Raw genomic sequence first — 15,836 nt, 5'->3', positions numbered from 1 at the left:
TTTTGGGCAATTCTATTTATTTTATACACATAAAATATGTACATGGGAAGGGATTCAAAGATTTGTAGTTTTCTAATTTCATTACAACTTGAGGTCGTTGCTTCCAAGAGAGGAGAAACAGCTGTCTATATAGTCATCCGTCACTTCTCCTAACAAATCTGGCTTCCACTTTGCATTCTGATCTCTGTCAATCAGCACTGCAAAATTAAAAGGTACAGAGAATTACTAAATGAATTCATGAACTACACACAACACATTTTTTTTTTCAGTTTGATTTATGCAAAGTCAAAATATTGTATGTAATGTCACTCGCTAAAAATGGAAGGTATAAGCTGAAAATATGAACAATACACTGATAATTAGAAAATGCTGGTTCCCCTCACCAATTTTCTTTGTGTCCCATAACCTATCACTGTATTTGTGTATAGATACCCCTTTCTATGAAACAAAGTGGTTTTGCAATGCAGCTTGACCACAGCTCATGACCAAAACAAAAAAAAATGGGGTTGGGGCACGGAGGGTAAACAGACTAATACGCTATATGACCAAAAGTATGTGGACATTCCTCCTAATTGAGTTCAGGTGGCTCAGCCACACTCTTTGCTAACAGGTGTATCTATACAAAAATCAAACACATATGCACGGATGGAAGACAGTACATTTATATGGAAAACTGCATTAACATAGAGAGGTCAATGCTTGAACACCCTAGGTACATTTAGCTTGTGTATAAAAGAAAACACAAAATAAAAAGTTCAGGGTGACTTAAGGCTTTGCCATGAGATCCGTTTTAACAATAAAAATAAGCACATTGTCCAGCTAAACGGCAGTGACATTGGATCAGAATAATCCTTGCAGGAGGGGGGGAATGTATTAGTAGTGATAAGCTAATTTCATAGACATTGATTAAATGTTAAAAACTGATTTTGCAAATCCATCACTGTCCTTGTCAAGGCTGTGGCAATCTTTAAATAGACCAGTTCTTAAACTGAATGACCGACTGGACTGTCACAACAGGTTGTCTGGCAGAAATTGTTCCTATGATTGAACACAGATTAGGCTACGTGAAGGACAACAGTTGAACTCTTTAAGGAAAACTGCTACAAATGTATAGGATGACTTAATCAAAATATGGTACTTAAAAACATCATTCTATGAGTCTTTTTTACTCCTCTTAATTAACTTTAACATTCATGACTCCATGGATAAAAAAGTTACTGGGAAAGAATGTATAGATGTTTCCTACAGCAGCTTCAGTGCATACATGTATGTTCTGACAACATAAGCCCTTAAACTTGGGTCACATGACCTTGTCGTCTCTGGCACAGATTGCTTAAAAAGACCCTAAAAATATGATCTGCAAGCAATTAAAGCATTTACAATATGGAATATAATGCCAAATGCTTCCCTTTAAGTGGGAACACCACCATGTCAGACTTTAGCCCTTTCTATGGTATATGCTGCTGCAATATTTTGCAGCCACTTCTCTGTGTTTGTTTGCCCTCCTTGGCTCCTGTTCTGGTTTTGTGTGCTTTGCTGCCTGCCCCTCCTTAGTTTAGCTTCTCAAACCCAGCTGCTCTATTTATTCAGTCTGACATCAGCCTGTTACAGGTAAGCTTGTTTTGTTAGGCTGCCTTAGTCCAGGTGTCTAGTTAGGTTTGTGCAGGATTAGTGTTAGAAGTTGCTTATAGTGAGGTACCGTCATGAGGTGGCAAGCTAAATATCTCATTATCTTCAAGAGACTAAACCCTCTTACCAGCTATGCAAAACCTTATTTCTAGCCAGTTAGTCCCCTTTCTTGTTGCATTCTTTCATACTGAGTTGATCTGTGTCTTTGTCTTGCCATGACTGCTTTACCACCGGGATTTGCCTATAATACCTGCACCATCTAGTCCTGGCCCACCTATTGATTATGCAGACAAGGCTTCCTTTCTGTCTTTCTCCTTATTTAATTACTGACACAGATGTCTGGGATGTGGACACCAAGTGCAAGAGCTTTTTCTCTGGGCCCATGTGGTTGCCCTGTGCTAGGCAAGGTCATAGACTCAGCAGACCCCAACGGTTCTGGCACTAACATACAATCTCCCCACATATGCATATTGTGTAATATAATGTATAAAGGTTAGGTGTAAATATTATTGTACTGCAATAAGAGCTTTAAAAGTGACACACATTTTGATAGATTGTGGCAATATATCACAGCAGGTGACTATTTTCCTTTGATGAGATGTCCCGCACTGTGACAGACCGATAATGTTTTTATTGGGTTATATAAGAAACAAATTCGCTTACTTACCAGCACGTACACCTTCATAAAAATCATGCCCTCTCTGAAAGAGTAACGGTAAAGAAATTTATACACAAATGGAACGCACCATTATATTGGTAACTGTCGTTTAATTAATATGCAAGAAACAATACTGCCCAAAATAATTCTACACATTCTTGCTATGCTTTTTCATGAATCAGCATTCATACAGTAGAATCATACACATTTTCAAGACACACAGTTTGTTTTGAGGAAAATAAAAATATTTTAACATGACAATATCAACTTAATTCCTAAGGATGGTACAAGGCAACTCATGGAACCATCAACATGACTGACTTACAGTTATTGGCAGTTTTCTCTGATGAACCCTGCACTTTCAGTAAAATAGATTTGCACACTTTTTGGAAGGAGTGGATAACAAATGTGTTCTTTAACATACTTTAACAAATGGGTTTCTTCAGGACTGTATATAATACTTTAAAACAGACCCTTACAACATAGCCGTAGTGCCATCCTTTTCTATGAGCTCCTTTGAGATCCATACTGTGCAGCTACAGTAAAGGACAATATTATTTGATCCCCTGCTGATTCTCTACGTTTGTCCACTGACAAAGACATGATCAGTCTATAATTTAAATGGTAGGTTTATTAGAACAGCGAGAGACAGAATAACCACAAAAAAATCCAGAATAACACATTTCAAATAAATCAGTGGGCAAATGTACAAAATCAGGGGATTAAATCATTTTTCCTTCACTGTATTCAACCCTGTAGGGCCATGTGTTGTGATTATACACAGACTAGGTATTCCCTTGACGCCATCATCTACCTTTCTTACAGACTTTGTTTACTAGGACTTCAATTGTCAACTAATGACCCTTCTATCACCTGGAACTCTCACCCAGTTAATATATTAAAAACCTAGCTAGTTAACTTTCCACCTAAATCCCTCCCAGCACCTCACTTCAATCTTAATGTGAAAGGTTTCACCAACTACCCAGTGGAACCTGCCCAGGAGAAGCATCCATTCTTTACCAGCTACTGCTTCAAATTTCAGGAATTCCCTTTTACATGATATTTGCCAGGCTTCATCTCTCAACAATTTGAAAAGCAAACTAAAGGAACACGTTTTTATTATAGCACTCCAGTGACATAGAAACACACATTATTGTAAAGTCCATGAACCCCCCCTCCCCTTGGTTGTATCTACCGTATTGGCTCGGTTATAGGCCGCACCCTAAAAGTTAGGTGCTTTTCTAAGGAATTTTTTTTCTTAGTTAAAAAAAAAAACGTAGAATATATATGCTGACACTCTGCCCTCCACCCGATATATACTGCCACTCTGCCCTCCCCGAGACATGCTGCCACTCTGCCCCCCCGAGATACGCTGCCACTCTGCCCCCAAGATGTGCCCCCCCACGACTTACCAAAGCAGACTCCCGTGTGTCTTGCGGGGCCGGCAGGGGACACCTACGCAATACGCGTAGACAACTTCCGGTGCCGGCAATTCCTCCGGCACGGGAGATTGTCTAAGCACATCGTGCCGGCACGTCTGGACGATTTGCTTTAACAATCTCCCTTTCCCGGGACTCCCCCCGTGGAAAGTGTCGACAGGGGAGGCTGTCAGAGCGTATCAGAGAGTAGGATGCAGGTCCCCTGGACCGCTGCGGGGATCTGTATCCTAACCCTGCGCTAGACCCCGAATATAGGCCGCACCCCCACTTTAAAGACTTAAAGCGGGGGGGGAAAGTGCGGCCTATATTCGGGCAAATACGGTATATGTCTATCCACTCCCTGCAACTCCGGTGCGGGGAACTCTGATCTCTGACAGTCGGGGAAGATCTACGCGACGGACGCAGACAACAACCGCTGCTAGCCACACCTCCTTCCGGCTGCAGCGAACGTTGTCTACGCGGATCGCGTAGACGTCAACCCGCTGCTCCGGCCATACAGCAGGAAGCACCGGTAAGTGTGTGTATGATGGGGGGGGGGTGAGACAGAAGGATCCAGGTCCCCTGCAGCGGTGCGGGGGATCTGGATCTTAGTCTCCTAATCAGACCTCTATTTGAGGTCTGATTATAAGACGACCCCGATTAGAAGACGAGGGGTATTTTTCAGAGCATTTGCTGAAAAAAACCTCATCTTATAATCGAGCAAATACGGTATATACTGTAAAGCACTACGTATATCTGTTAATGTCTAATAAATAAAATATAGCAGCGTACATACAGCAACAAATACTTAATGTTCATAAATGCTCTCCTTATAAGCTTGCTTCCATCATTTTTTTTTACTTACCATGCAAGCCTGACTTAGTCTGTACTCCATGGTTAGCACCTCTTGTAATGTCATAGTGGAACCGTCCTTAAGCTGTCTGAAGGTCATTTTTAAGGAAGTTGGTGACATTCTTCTAAGTGTCTGTTGAAGAAAAAATATCCAAGTATAACAATTTATTAAATCTTGAACAAAGTGATATCTAGCAAATTTAGGACATAGAACAATTTTGAAATACAATGCTTAAGTTGAAAACGAGCTTGTTATGATATTTTCATTTCTGCCTGGCAGAGCCTATTCTATTTCTTTCCAAATCTGTGTGTTTGACCTAGCTTAATATCTGTCATGGCTGCTTGTAGTAATAACATAATATGGCATCATCACAGCTGTAGAGACATCCTGGTCAAACATTCTGCTTCAGCTATTTAATGAAACGCCTCCTGTAAACGGGAAGACTAATTATGTTTAATATGATTTCTGATATGCAACAATAAAACGTTGGCTGATAATGTCAGCTAATTTAAAAATCTTATCAAAAGTCAATACACCATTACATTACAATGTTTGCAAATGCAACGGCAAGCTTTTAAAGTAAACATACCAATTTAAAGGAGTTTTGCTCAGATATTACAATTAATTAAAAGGGAGATAGACCAAAAATCACAGATGTCTAGTCCTGATGTTGAAAGCTAAAGACTTCACAACGCTATATTATATTGTATACTACATTATATTAGAATGAATATGCTGTGAATCAGATACTACTAGTTCAGTTCACAAAACATTTGGAATACGGAATTCTCCAAGTAAGTCCACTATGAAAGGACAACACCACAACTTGCTCTATTATCACTGCCAACACTGGTAAAATTATACAGTCTGAAATGTTAATGCGTAGACAGCACATTATATACTCACTTTTTATGTTCTACCAATAAACATAACTACCTTGTAGAGCAATAAAGCTTTTGAACTTGGCAAATATTTATAGCCCTGCCAACAATGCTGCACCCTGCATACTTTGTTGATGTGCTACTTCATATGTGTATCTTGGCTTGTACCTGAATGGCAGTGTCTTGGAACATGTCATTACACATGTGTACAAGCAGTACTGATTAGCAGATGTTGTTAATTATATCATTAAAATGTTTGCTTGTGCACAAATAAGTATTCTAATAAATACACACACACCCATTCAAAAGTTTGAGGTCACTTGGATATTTCCATGTTTTTGAAAGGAAAGCAAGTGTGTTCATTAAGGTAACACCAAATGGATCAGGAATACAGTGCAGACATTGTTAATGTTGTAAATGACTATTGTAGCTCGAAACAGATGCCTTTAAATGGAATATCTTCATAGGCGTACAGAGGCTACCATCCCTCCTGTGCATGCCTGGGAACTTTGCGGGACGCGACCAGGACTGCACACTGACATCAGCGGGCGGGCCCGATGTCGTCGACGGGAGTTAATGGGAAAATGGGCAGGGAGCGGGTTGTGTCAAGACCCCGCAACCCAGAGAATTCGGGTCTTGACCCGGAGAAGCAGTGCTTCACCCGGAGAGTTCCCAGGTATGCTCCTGTGTTCCAATGGCACGTTGTGTTGGCTAATGCAAGTTTAAGTTTAAAAGGCTAATTGATCATTAGAAAACCCTTTTTTTCAAGCATATGTTAGCATATAAATTCCCTTGTTTTCCATGAAAACAGCCAAGTGACTTCAAATATATATATATATATAAAAAAAAATATATAAGCCACACTGTTTTTAAATATTAACCCATAAAATACAAGCTAATACTGTATTATATAAATATATAAACTTAAAGGATTTTAAGCATTGTCTGTATTAAAACAAAATGTCTTTTGTGACGTAATTCCAAACTTGGCACATTATCAAGAAAACTTAAATGTACATAGTGTTCCTGCGTACACGGGGCATCTATACTTCATAAAGCATCCTATACTTTCAATACGTTCAGAGACCCCAATATTTAATTGGAAATGCATTCAATAAATGAGCAGTACATGCGTATATATTCAAGATCCAGATGCTATATTTTAAATGTTTTACTTCTTTAGTAAACAATCTGTCAATTTAGCCCTGTTGTATTTTCAGGTTACCTTGGCAGTAACTGCACATGGTTGATTAGCTTTCATGTTTTGGAGCAGAAAACTGCATAAAATGTATCAGAGTATCACAATGTTATCACTGTCATGCCCTTGAACAAAAGCAATCTGTTTATTAAATATTAAAAATATTATTATTCAAGTTATCAACATATATTCACTTATATTCTCTTGGTCATACACATTTTGATCACGTCAAAGCCATTTTTGGTAACTGTTTGCAACAGGTTGCCAAAGGCTCTGACTGTGGTCGGAAAAACAGATACAGTGCCAGGTTCCAGTGACAACCTGATGTGTAGAATGCCATGTTTACCAAAACCTCCTTGTAATAGTACTCGGTTATAGATATGTTTCTATATGTGTACATGCATTAGGATTTTAGTCCACAATGCAGGTAAAGTAACATCTAAGGGGAGAATAAATTTGCATGGCCTGTATGTGCCAGGTATTATGCAAGGAAATCTGGAACCAAAACAAAGAATCAGAGTACGGAACATTGGCCGGCTGGAGTACAAGAGACAGTTTCTCAGCAGCTGAGTCACTGACTTTGTGCAGTCAATCAGCAGCCTCTCATATCCAAGAAGAAACAGGATACAGAACACAGTACTCCAGAAACACAGGGGAACCAGCAAAAGGTTAGCAATAAAAGTAGGAAGGAAATGGACTAATAACACAATAAATTAAACCACAATACCCAATAGCAAGAATGGCTGCAAATGGTTGACAACCTTTCCATCACTGTCGACGGTACCACTATCTCTCCTTCACCACAAGTCCTCTGCCTCGGAGTGACTCTTGACTCACTTATCTTTTATCCCTCACATCAAATCACTCTCTAAATCCTGCCACAAGCAACTGCGCAACATTTCCAAAATGTGTCCATTCCTGATTGCCAGCACCGCTAAATAACCAATCCACTCCCTCGTCTTCCCCAGTCTAGACTACTGCAACAGCCTACTTACTGGCCTCCCTCTCTCGCAACTATCCCCCCTCCAGTCTGTCCTCAATACCTCTGCCAGACTTATCTATCTCACCCGACACTCTGCATCTGCCGCACCTCTCTGCGAGTCCCTCCACTGGCTCCCCATCCATAGCAGAATTAAATTAAATTTCTATCCTACAAAGCTCTCACTAACGCTGTTCGCCCCTACCTATCCTCCCTCATCAGCAAATATACTCCAGCCCGCCCTCTAAGATCCAACAATGACCTGTTCCTTGCATCTTCACTTATCACCTCCTCCCACGCCCGTCTACAGGACTTCTCTTGCACAGCACCAACCCTCTGGAACTCTCTTCCCCGTGCTGTCTGACTCTCACAAACTCTACCCTCCTTCAAACGCTCCCTAAAAACTTCTCTCTTCAGGGAAGCCTACCACTGACATAAACATCTCGCCCCACATTAACATCATTCACTACCACGCAGTCCTCACCTCCTGTTTCTTACTCCTTATCCACCTAGATTGTAAGTTCCTGCGGGAACAGGGCCCTCCATTCCTCCTGTATTTGTATGTCAATTGTTGTATTGTACCTGTCATTATCTGTAACCTTTTCACCTTGTACAGCGCTGCGAAATCTGTCGGCGCTTTAGAAATAAGAATAATAATAATAACAACAATAATAATAATAAACTTTTAGAATTTTAGAAACCTTGGCCTGACTGCAACCATCCAGCTATTTCTAGTGTCATGGTGGCTTTTGTGCAAGTGACAAGGATGGTCATCTCAGTTTCCTGAAATAATTTATGAGATAAATCTGGATTTTCCCAAAGTTTGTAATTTAGTAAATATTTGGTAAATATTTTAATATATATTTTAAGATCAGTGATTTTGAGATCAGCCTATGCTTTAACCCCTTAAGGACAATGGGCGGTCCCTAAATCCATTGAAAACAATGCATTTTGAGCCCGTACATGTACGGGCTTTGTCATTAAGGGGTTAAGAAGGCATCACAGCAACTTCCAACCACCATGAAGCACAACTGAAACCGAGTGATTATGATGTTCCAGAATACATACTAGGATAAACATGCTCATAACAGAAGTCTATTTTTAGATTAACGTCTCTGTGGATTGGAAACATTTACAAGTTGTTTCATTCAAGAGGCATTTGAAGGCAGCAGTGCCATCTAGCAAATTATCTTTCTTGCATACACCATCGGTCTAGCGTACTGCCCAAGCATACATAATGCAGTGTTTGTGAACATATGTATGAGAATATAAGTGTTGTGACTATTATACTAATGCTAAAATAATAGTAACTAAGCATATATTATTATATTACCACTGCCATCAGTCTAGCGCACTGCCCAAGCATACATAATGCAGTGTTTGTAAACGAATGTATGATAATCTAAGTGTTGTGACTAATGCTAAAATAATAGTAACTAAGCATATATTATATTACCAGTGCCAGGTTCACCAACTGTCAGCTTTCTGCTATTATATTTAACATGGTTGCATCTGGTCAAACTCATTCTGTCGCACTTAGGTGCTGCCCTATACCTTATGCGTCAGGTCCAAGGGCTAGCCCTGTGTGTTGTGTTTTGGTGACTTATTGTTTCCACGTTTTGCCAGTCTCTTTTGTTCTGTAGCCTTTAGCACATGTACCGTCTTGGCCAGGTCTGATTTTCTTGGCTTGATCCAATGATTCAGAACCTTTCTGCTCCAGGCCATTACAGGAAATATATTTAGCTGTTATTTATGGCACAAAGAGACTCTTATAAAAAAGCTACACAATTTGCTGTCATGAGGCTGGACTACATAAAGAAGGAAAACATTAATTTTGGTTTATGAAAATCTGAAAATAAATAAAATAAAGTGAGTCTTTGATGAGAACTTTAAATGATATCTTTATTATCAGTTGTTATCGGGTAAAACACACCCGGTAATACTATAAAGTAATCCATCATATAATTGAAGCCAGCTCAAAAAAATTACAGGGTAAATAATTAACCTTCATGCAATTAAACCCACCTATCAAATATCATGGCCATTTTAGGACTAATACCGTATTTGCTCGAATATAGGACAAGGTTTTGTCCCACAGTAAATGGTCTGGAAAATACCCCTTGTCTTCTATTTGAGGTCATCTTATAATCAGACATTAAATAGAGGTCTGACTACAAAACTAAGATCCAGATCTCCCGCAGCGCTGCAGGGGACCTGGATCCTCCTCTCTGGCAGCCGGTGAACGTCTGTGTGATCCGTGCAGACAACCTCCACCGATACCCGATAAACAATTTAGAAATATCAGCACAAACATCTCATATCAACTGCCAGACACGGTGGTGGAGGGGTGAAGATTTGGGCTTGTTTTGCAGCCACAGGATCTGGGAGGCTTGCAGTCATTAAGATGCCCATGAACCATTCTGTATACAAAAGTATTCTATAGCTAAATGTGGGGCCATCTGTCTGACCAATAAAGCTTGGCCGAACGACGTGAAAAACTGATACCGCCGTGCAGAAAACAATTTCTTCAAGTTTTTTCTACAAGCTACTGAGGTGTGCTTGGTTTTAACACATGGTAGAATAAATAATGACACCGTGTAATATGTCATCTGAGGTTCTATTTACCTAATTTTTAGACATGCCAAGGAACAGATGCTTGTTATGTCCTGATATGTAAAACCATAAAATTTAAAGAGGGTGTAGTTTCTTCTTCACACAACTGTATATAATAAAATAACTTTTTAGTGCTCTAGAGATTGCTAACAACTGTTAATAAGTTAGCATTTTAATGTGATCTGTAACAACATTAGGCTCAGACTTACAGTGAAACTTTGCTTCTAATACAAACACCAATTTGTTGAACAAATGCATTGTGTCAGGCTTAATAATTACAGTAAACATTGGTATATTGAAAAAAATATCCATTCTCTATGAGCATGCATTGTATCTTCAAATCATCAATAGAACATTGTTTGGCATTTACTTTGGCATCTCTGTTGTTGACTTGAGAAAGAAAACATGAATGCCTGAACCAAACTTAATTAAAGGGAAGTTCCAGAAATGTTCTTGTTTTTAAAAGAAAAATAAATCATGTTCATTAAATAATAATAATACCGTATTTGCTCGATTATAAGACGACCCTGATTATAAGACGACCCCCTAAATCTTAATATTAATTTAGGAAAAAAAGAAAAAGCCTGAATATAAGACGACCCTATAGGAAAAAAGTTTTACCAGTAAATGTTAATTCATTTAAACACTTTTTTTAATAAAAGCTATGCTTGAGAAAAATATTTTGGTTGTATTTCCTTCTATTTTCCAACCTGCCCCCCAGTTATGCACATCTGCCCCAGAAGTGCCTTATACCCCCTATATGCCACTGTGCCCCATGATATGCCTTTTAACCCTCTAAATGTCACAGTGCCCCATGATATGCCTTTTAACCCTATATGCCACTGTGCCCCATGATATGCCTTTTAACCCTATATGCCACTCTGGCACTTAGAGGGTTAAAAGGCATATTATGGGGAAGAGTGGCATTTAGGGAGGTTTAAGGCATTTCAGGAGGCAGAGTGGCATTAAAGGGGTTAAAAGGCATTTCACAGAGCACTCTGCCTCCAGAAATGCCTTACACCCCCCATTTAACACTCCCCCTCCCTCCTCCAAACTTACCGGTGCTTCTGAGTTGGGGGGGGGCGCATAACACAGGAGGGTCCAGGTCCCCTGCATCTGAGCCCCAGGTGCTTAGTCCGGGCAGCATGTAGAGCTCCACGCGAATCGCGTAGAGCTCTACACGCTGCCCGGACTAAGCACCGGGGACTCAGAAGCACCGGTAAGTTGGAGGGGGCATAACACAGGAGGATGCAGGTCCCCTGCATCCTCCTGTGTTATGCCCCCCCCCTCCAACTTACCGGTGCTTCTGAGTCCCCAGTGCTTAGTCCGGGCAGCGTGTAGAGCTCTACGCGATTGTATCGTGTAGAGCTCTACGCGATTGTATCGTGTAGAGCTCTACGCGATTGTATCGTGTAGAGCTCTACGCGATTATATCGCGTAGAGCTCTACACGCAGCCCGGACTAAGCACCGGGGACTCAGATGCACCGGTAAGTTGGGGGGGGGGTTAACACAGGAGGATCCAGGTCCCCTGCATCTGGGTCCCCAGTGCTTAGTCCGGGAAGCGTGTAGAGCTCTACACGATTGTATCGCGTAGAGCTCTACACGCAGCCCGGACTAAGCACCGGGGACTCAGAAGCACCGGTAAGTTGGGGGGGTTAACACAGGAGGATCCAGGTCCTCTGCATCGCTGCGGGGGATCTGGATCTTAGTCTCATACTCAGACCTATTTGAGGTCTGATTATAAGACGACCCTGATTATAAGACGAGGGGTATTTTTCAGAGCATTTGCTCTGGAAAAAACCTCGTCTTATAATCGAGCAAATACGGTAAAATGCAACACACATTTCTTGCATAGCAATGCACATACAAGGACATAAAAGTAAAATCTCCTAATAAAAGTGTTCTGACAACTTTGGAAACTAGTCTAAATCTGGATAACTTGGATATAGATTGCCTCTTTTCTATCACTAGTAAAACTAAGCATGAAAATCTAGACATAAAACTGATTATTTTCTATAGAATCAAGATGCTCACGATGCTCAGATTTGTTCTGAATGCATATAAATGTTATAGATGTACAGAAAATACTATGCAAACTCTATATGGTTTTAACCATATTTCTATAGTAACAATGTAGATGTTAACTGTCCAGTGTGCATAAAAGATACTGTAAAAACAATAAGTATTTCTTAAGGGTCATTCTAGCTTATTTTTAGAACTCAGTTTCTCTTTATAGCATCTGAATCCAGGGCACAGTGCAATGAAAGGCAGATCTATTATCTGTATTATATACAATATAAAGACAGGCTTTAGGATTCTTTACTTTGAACAATTCACTGAATGAGAAATTGATTTTAATGAAATCTGAAATAATCAACTAAATTCCCCAACTGAACAAAAGATACAAGAGAATGAACCCACAGGCAAGTTATTTCAATATTGAAAATGAACCACTGCAATTACTGTAACGGCCCATGGTTTATACAATTCACAGCTACCCCCACCTCTGAAGCAATTTCAGACTCATGCATTCGATCTGACGTATGCTTAAGGAACACTGTTATGGAGGGGGAGGCGTAAAGGTGCCTCAACATTAAATCATTGGTGATAGCTACTAGTATCACATTTATTCAAAAGAAAGCACACAGAAATGCAAGGCTATACACTTAATAATAATTAATAATAAACAATAATAATATTAGGGCTGCAACTAACGATTATTTTAATAATCGATTAGTTGGCCGATTATTTTTTCAATTAATCGATTAATCGGATAAAAAAATACATTATTTTAAATTGAAGAAAAATTGCAATAAAAAACGTACAATTTACACTTTCATCTCTTTATTGCAATGGCCTCTCTCTATTCACCTTCTTATTTTACTGACATAATAATAAAAGCTACAAGAACCCAAACACAGTGTTTCTCAAACTAGGTTTTAATACAAAGTTATTAGTAAATATTAATTCATATGTTAACTATTTTTCATATTTAATAAAAACTGAGAAAAAAGCCTTGTTTAAATTTTTTTATTTACCAAACTGCCCCCAGTTATGCACATCAGACCCCCAGCTTGCCACTCTGCCCCCATATATGCCTTATACCTCTTATATGCCAGATTCCACTGTGCCCCCTGATATGCCTTATACTCCTTATATGCCAGTGATATGCAACTGAGCCCCCTGATATACCTTTTACCCCCAGATTTGTTTTATGCCCCCCTGATATGCCTAATATCGATGTCTTATACCCCCTATATGCCACTGAGCCCCCTGATATACCTTTAACCCCCAGATATGTTTATGCCCCCCTGATATGCCTAATATCCATATGCCTTATACCCCCTATATGCCCTAAAAATTCATAATACCCCCCATACACCACTATAACTCACCCATACACCACTCTGGCTCCTCCCCTTCCCATACACCACTCTGGCTCCTCCCCCTCCCATACACCACTTTGGCTCCTCCCCTCCCATACATCACTTTGGCTCCTCCCCTCCATCACTTTGGCCCCTCCCCCTCCCATATACCACTCTGCCTCCTCCCCTCCCATACATCACTTTGGCTCCTCCTAAACACCACTCTTTGGCTCCTCCCCTCCATCACTTTGCCTCCTCCCCCTCCCATATACCACTCTGCCTCCTCCCCTCCCATACATCACTTTGCCTCCTCCCATACACCACTCTGCCTCCTCCCCCTCCCATACATCACTTTGGCTCCTCCCCCTATACCACTCTGGCTCCTCCCCCTCCCATACACCACTCTGACTCCTCCCCCGCCCATACATCACTTTGGCTCCTCCCCTCCCATACTCCACTCTGCCTCCTGTGAACCTCCGTTTCTGACAAGACACCAGGGAGCCGGGTAGAGAGGCAGAGTGGCGTATGAGAGGGGGAGGAGCCAGAGTGGTGTATTGGAGGGTGGCTCCCATACACCCCTCTGACTCCTCCCCCCTCCCATACACCGCTCTGCCTCTCTACTCGATGCAGACCCTCACCGGCTATCAGAGAGGATGATTCTCTGTCAGCCGGTGGGGGTCTGCATCGCACAGACAGCCTCCGTTACTCACCTTCACTTACACTGAGGCTTCTATGAAGCTGCAGGGAAAGTGCCTGTCAGTAACGGTGCCGGGTAGAGAGGCAGAGTGATGTATGGGAGGGGGGTGGAGGCAGATTGGAGGGGGAGAGAGAGACGGAAGTGAGAGACCGGCCGACAGTGAGGGGAATCCAGGTCCCCTGCAGCATTGCGGGGGATCTGGATTCCGGTGTTATAATCCGATCTCTGTTTGAGGTCGGATTATATAAGGAGAGGAGTTTTTCAGAGCATTTGCTCTGAAAAAAACCTCTTTTTATAATCGATAAAAATCGATCCGATTAATCGATGATGAAATTCGTTGCCAACGATTTTCATAATCGATTATTATCGATTTTATCGATTAGTTGTTTCAGCCCTAAATAATATAAAGTGAAACATACAGACATCATCCGTGTTGTAGATTTTTTTTTTTTAGTTGGCCGCTGTCCAAGGCCCCTGCATTCTGTATGGAAAAGTCTCCTTCAGTCCCTAATACAGCAATCAGTCATTTTGAGGGGGGACACTGGGATGGCAAAGGAAGGATGGTGGCCGTGGACGTAGGTTGTAGGGGTGACCAGGGCACTGTGTTGGGTCATGCTTAGGACAACACCTAATATATCACTATATTACGTGCCTTCTCCACCTCAATGTACGCCTTAGGATTGAACCCTGTAGCCCTCTGCTAACATGCTGATGGCACACTGGTATTCTTTATCACGCAAACTTACCTCTAACTGTTTCATAGCAAATGTTGAGCCATCCTGCTCCAAGTTTGCAAATATTTCTTCTACACTGTTTGCAGAGAACAGACTGCAAAAGAGACAAAGGAGGAGATCACATGACATTCCATGTGTTATATTTAGTAGATGCACACTATGGTATATAAAGAAGGTGTACAGTTGATTTTGTTCCCTTGAAAATAAGTTACTTTACTGAGAAGGTGTTTGATAAGTGGAACAAACTTCTGGCAGTGGTGTTCAAGGTTAACACAGTCAGGGGATTTCAATATTCACCTATGCTGAATCTAAGACACCAGGAAAAATGGGCATACTATAGAGGCCAAACAGTTCCTATCTACCACCGGAATCCGTGTTTCTATATTTCAGAGTGGAGTAGAGTCCTAACTACAAATCCCAATTACATTAATGAATTATTGTGGTATAGGCTGTGGGCTAAGCTAATAACATTAATGAAGTCAAACAACAGCTACAGGGACAGTGTAGGTTGGCCCTGCTTTGTCAAAGGGGCCACAAGTCTTTAAAATGAACAAGCTGGTATGAGTGATTACAAACTGAACTGATGCTTTTTTGTTTCAATAGAAGGTCTTAGGCGAAAAAATGCTGTAAAGTAAGAATGGTTTCAAAAAATAGACATGTCAATAGTTTATTTTTACCATTTAACAAAATGCAAAGGGAAAGAAAAGTAGAAAAATCTAGATCAAATCAATAGTTGGTGTGACCACCTGTTGCCTTCAAAAACAGCAATCAATATTTCCAAGTACACTAGCACAAAGTCAGGGATTTTGT

General features: G+C 40.7%; 1 protein-coding gene across 1 annotated transcript in view; it reads right to left on the bottom strand.

Moving 5' to 3' along the window:
* The window catches only part of HIBCH (3-hydroxyisobutyryl-CoA hydrolase), a 59,758-nt gene continuing 43,922 nt past the window's right edge, over positions 1–15,836 (bottom strand). Inside the window, exons 11-14 of the mRNA XM_053471859.1 lie at positions 15,039–15,120; positions 4,571–4,690; positions 2,297–2,330; positions 1–197 (exon numbers count right to left, since the gene is read on the bottom strand). Of these exons, the coding sequence (XP_053327834.1) occupies positions 82–197; positions 2,297–2,330; positions 4,571–4,690; positions 15,039–15,120 (352 nt within the window). The 3' untranslated portion in view covers positions 1–81. The remainder of the gene's footprint in view (positions 198–2,296; positions 2,331–4,570; positions 4,691–15,038; positions 15,121–15,836) is intronic.

Source organism: Spea bombifrons, chromosome 7 (genome assembly GCF_027358695.1).
Source record: "Spea bombifrons isolate aSpeBom1 chromosome 7, aSpeBom1.2.pri, whole genome shotgun sequence".
Lineage (NCBI taxonomy): Eukaryota > Metazoa > Chordata > Amphibia > Anura > Pelobatidae > Spea > Spea bombifrons.
Note: the sequence above shows the minus strand (reverse complement) of the source record. Positions and strands in the feature narration are given on the sequence as shown.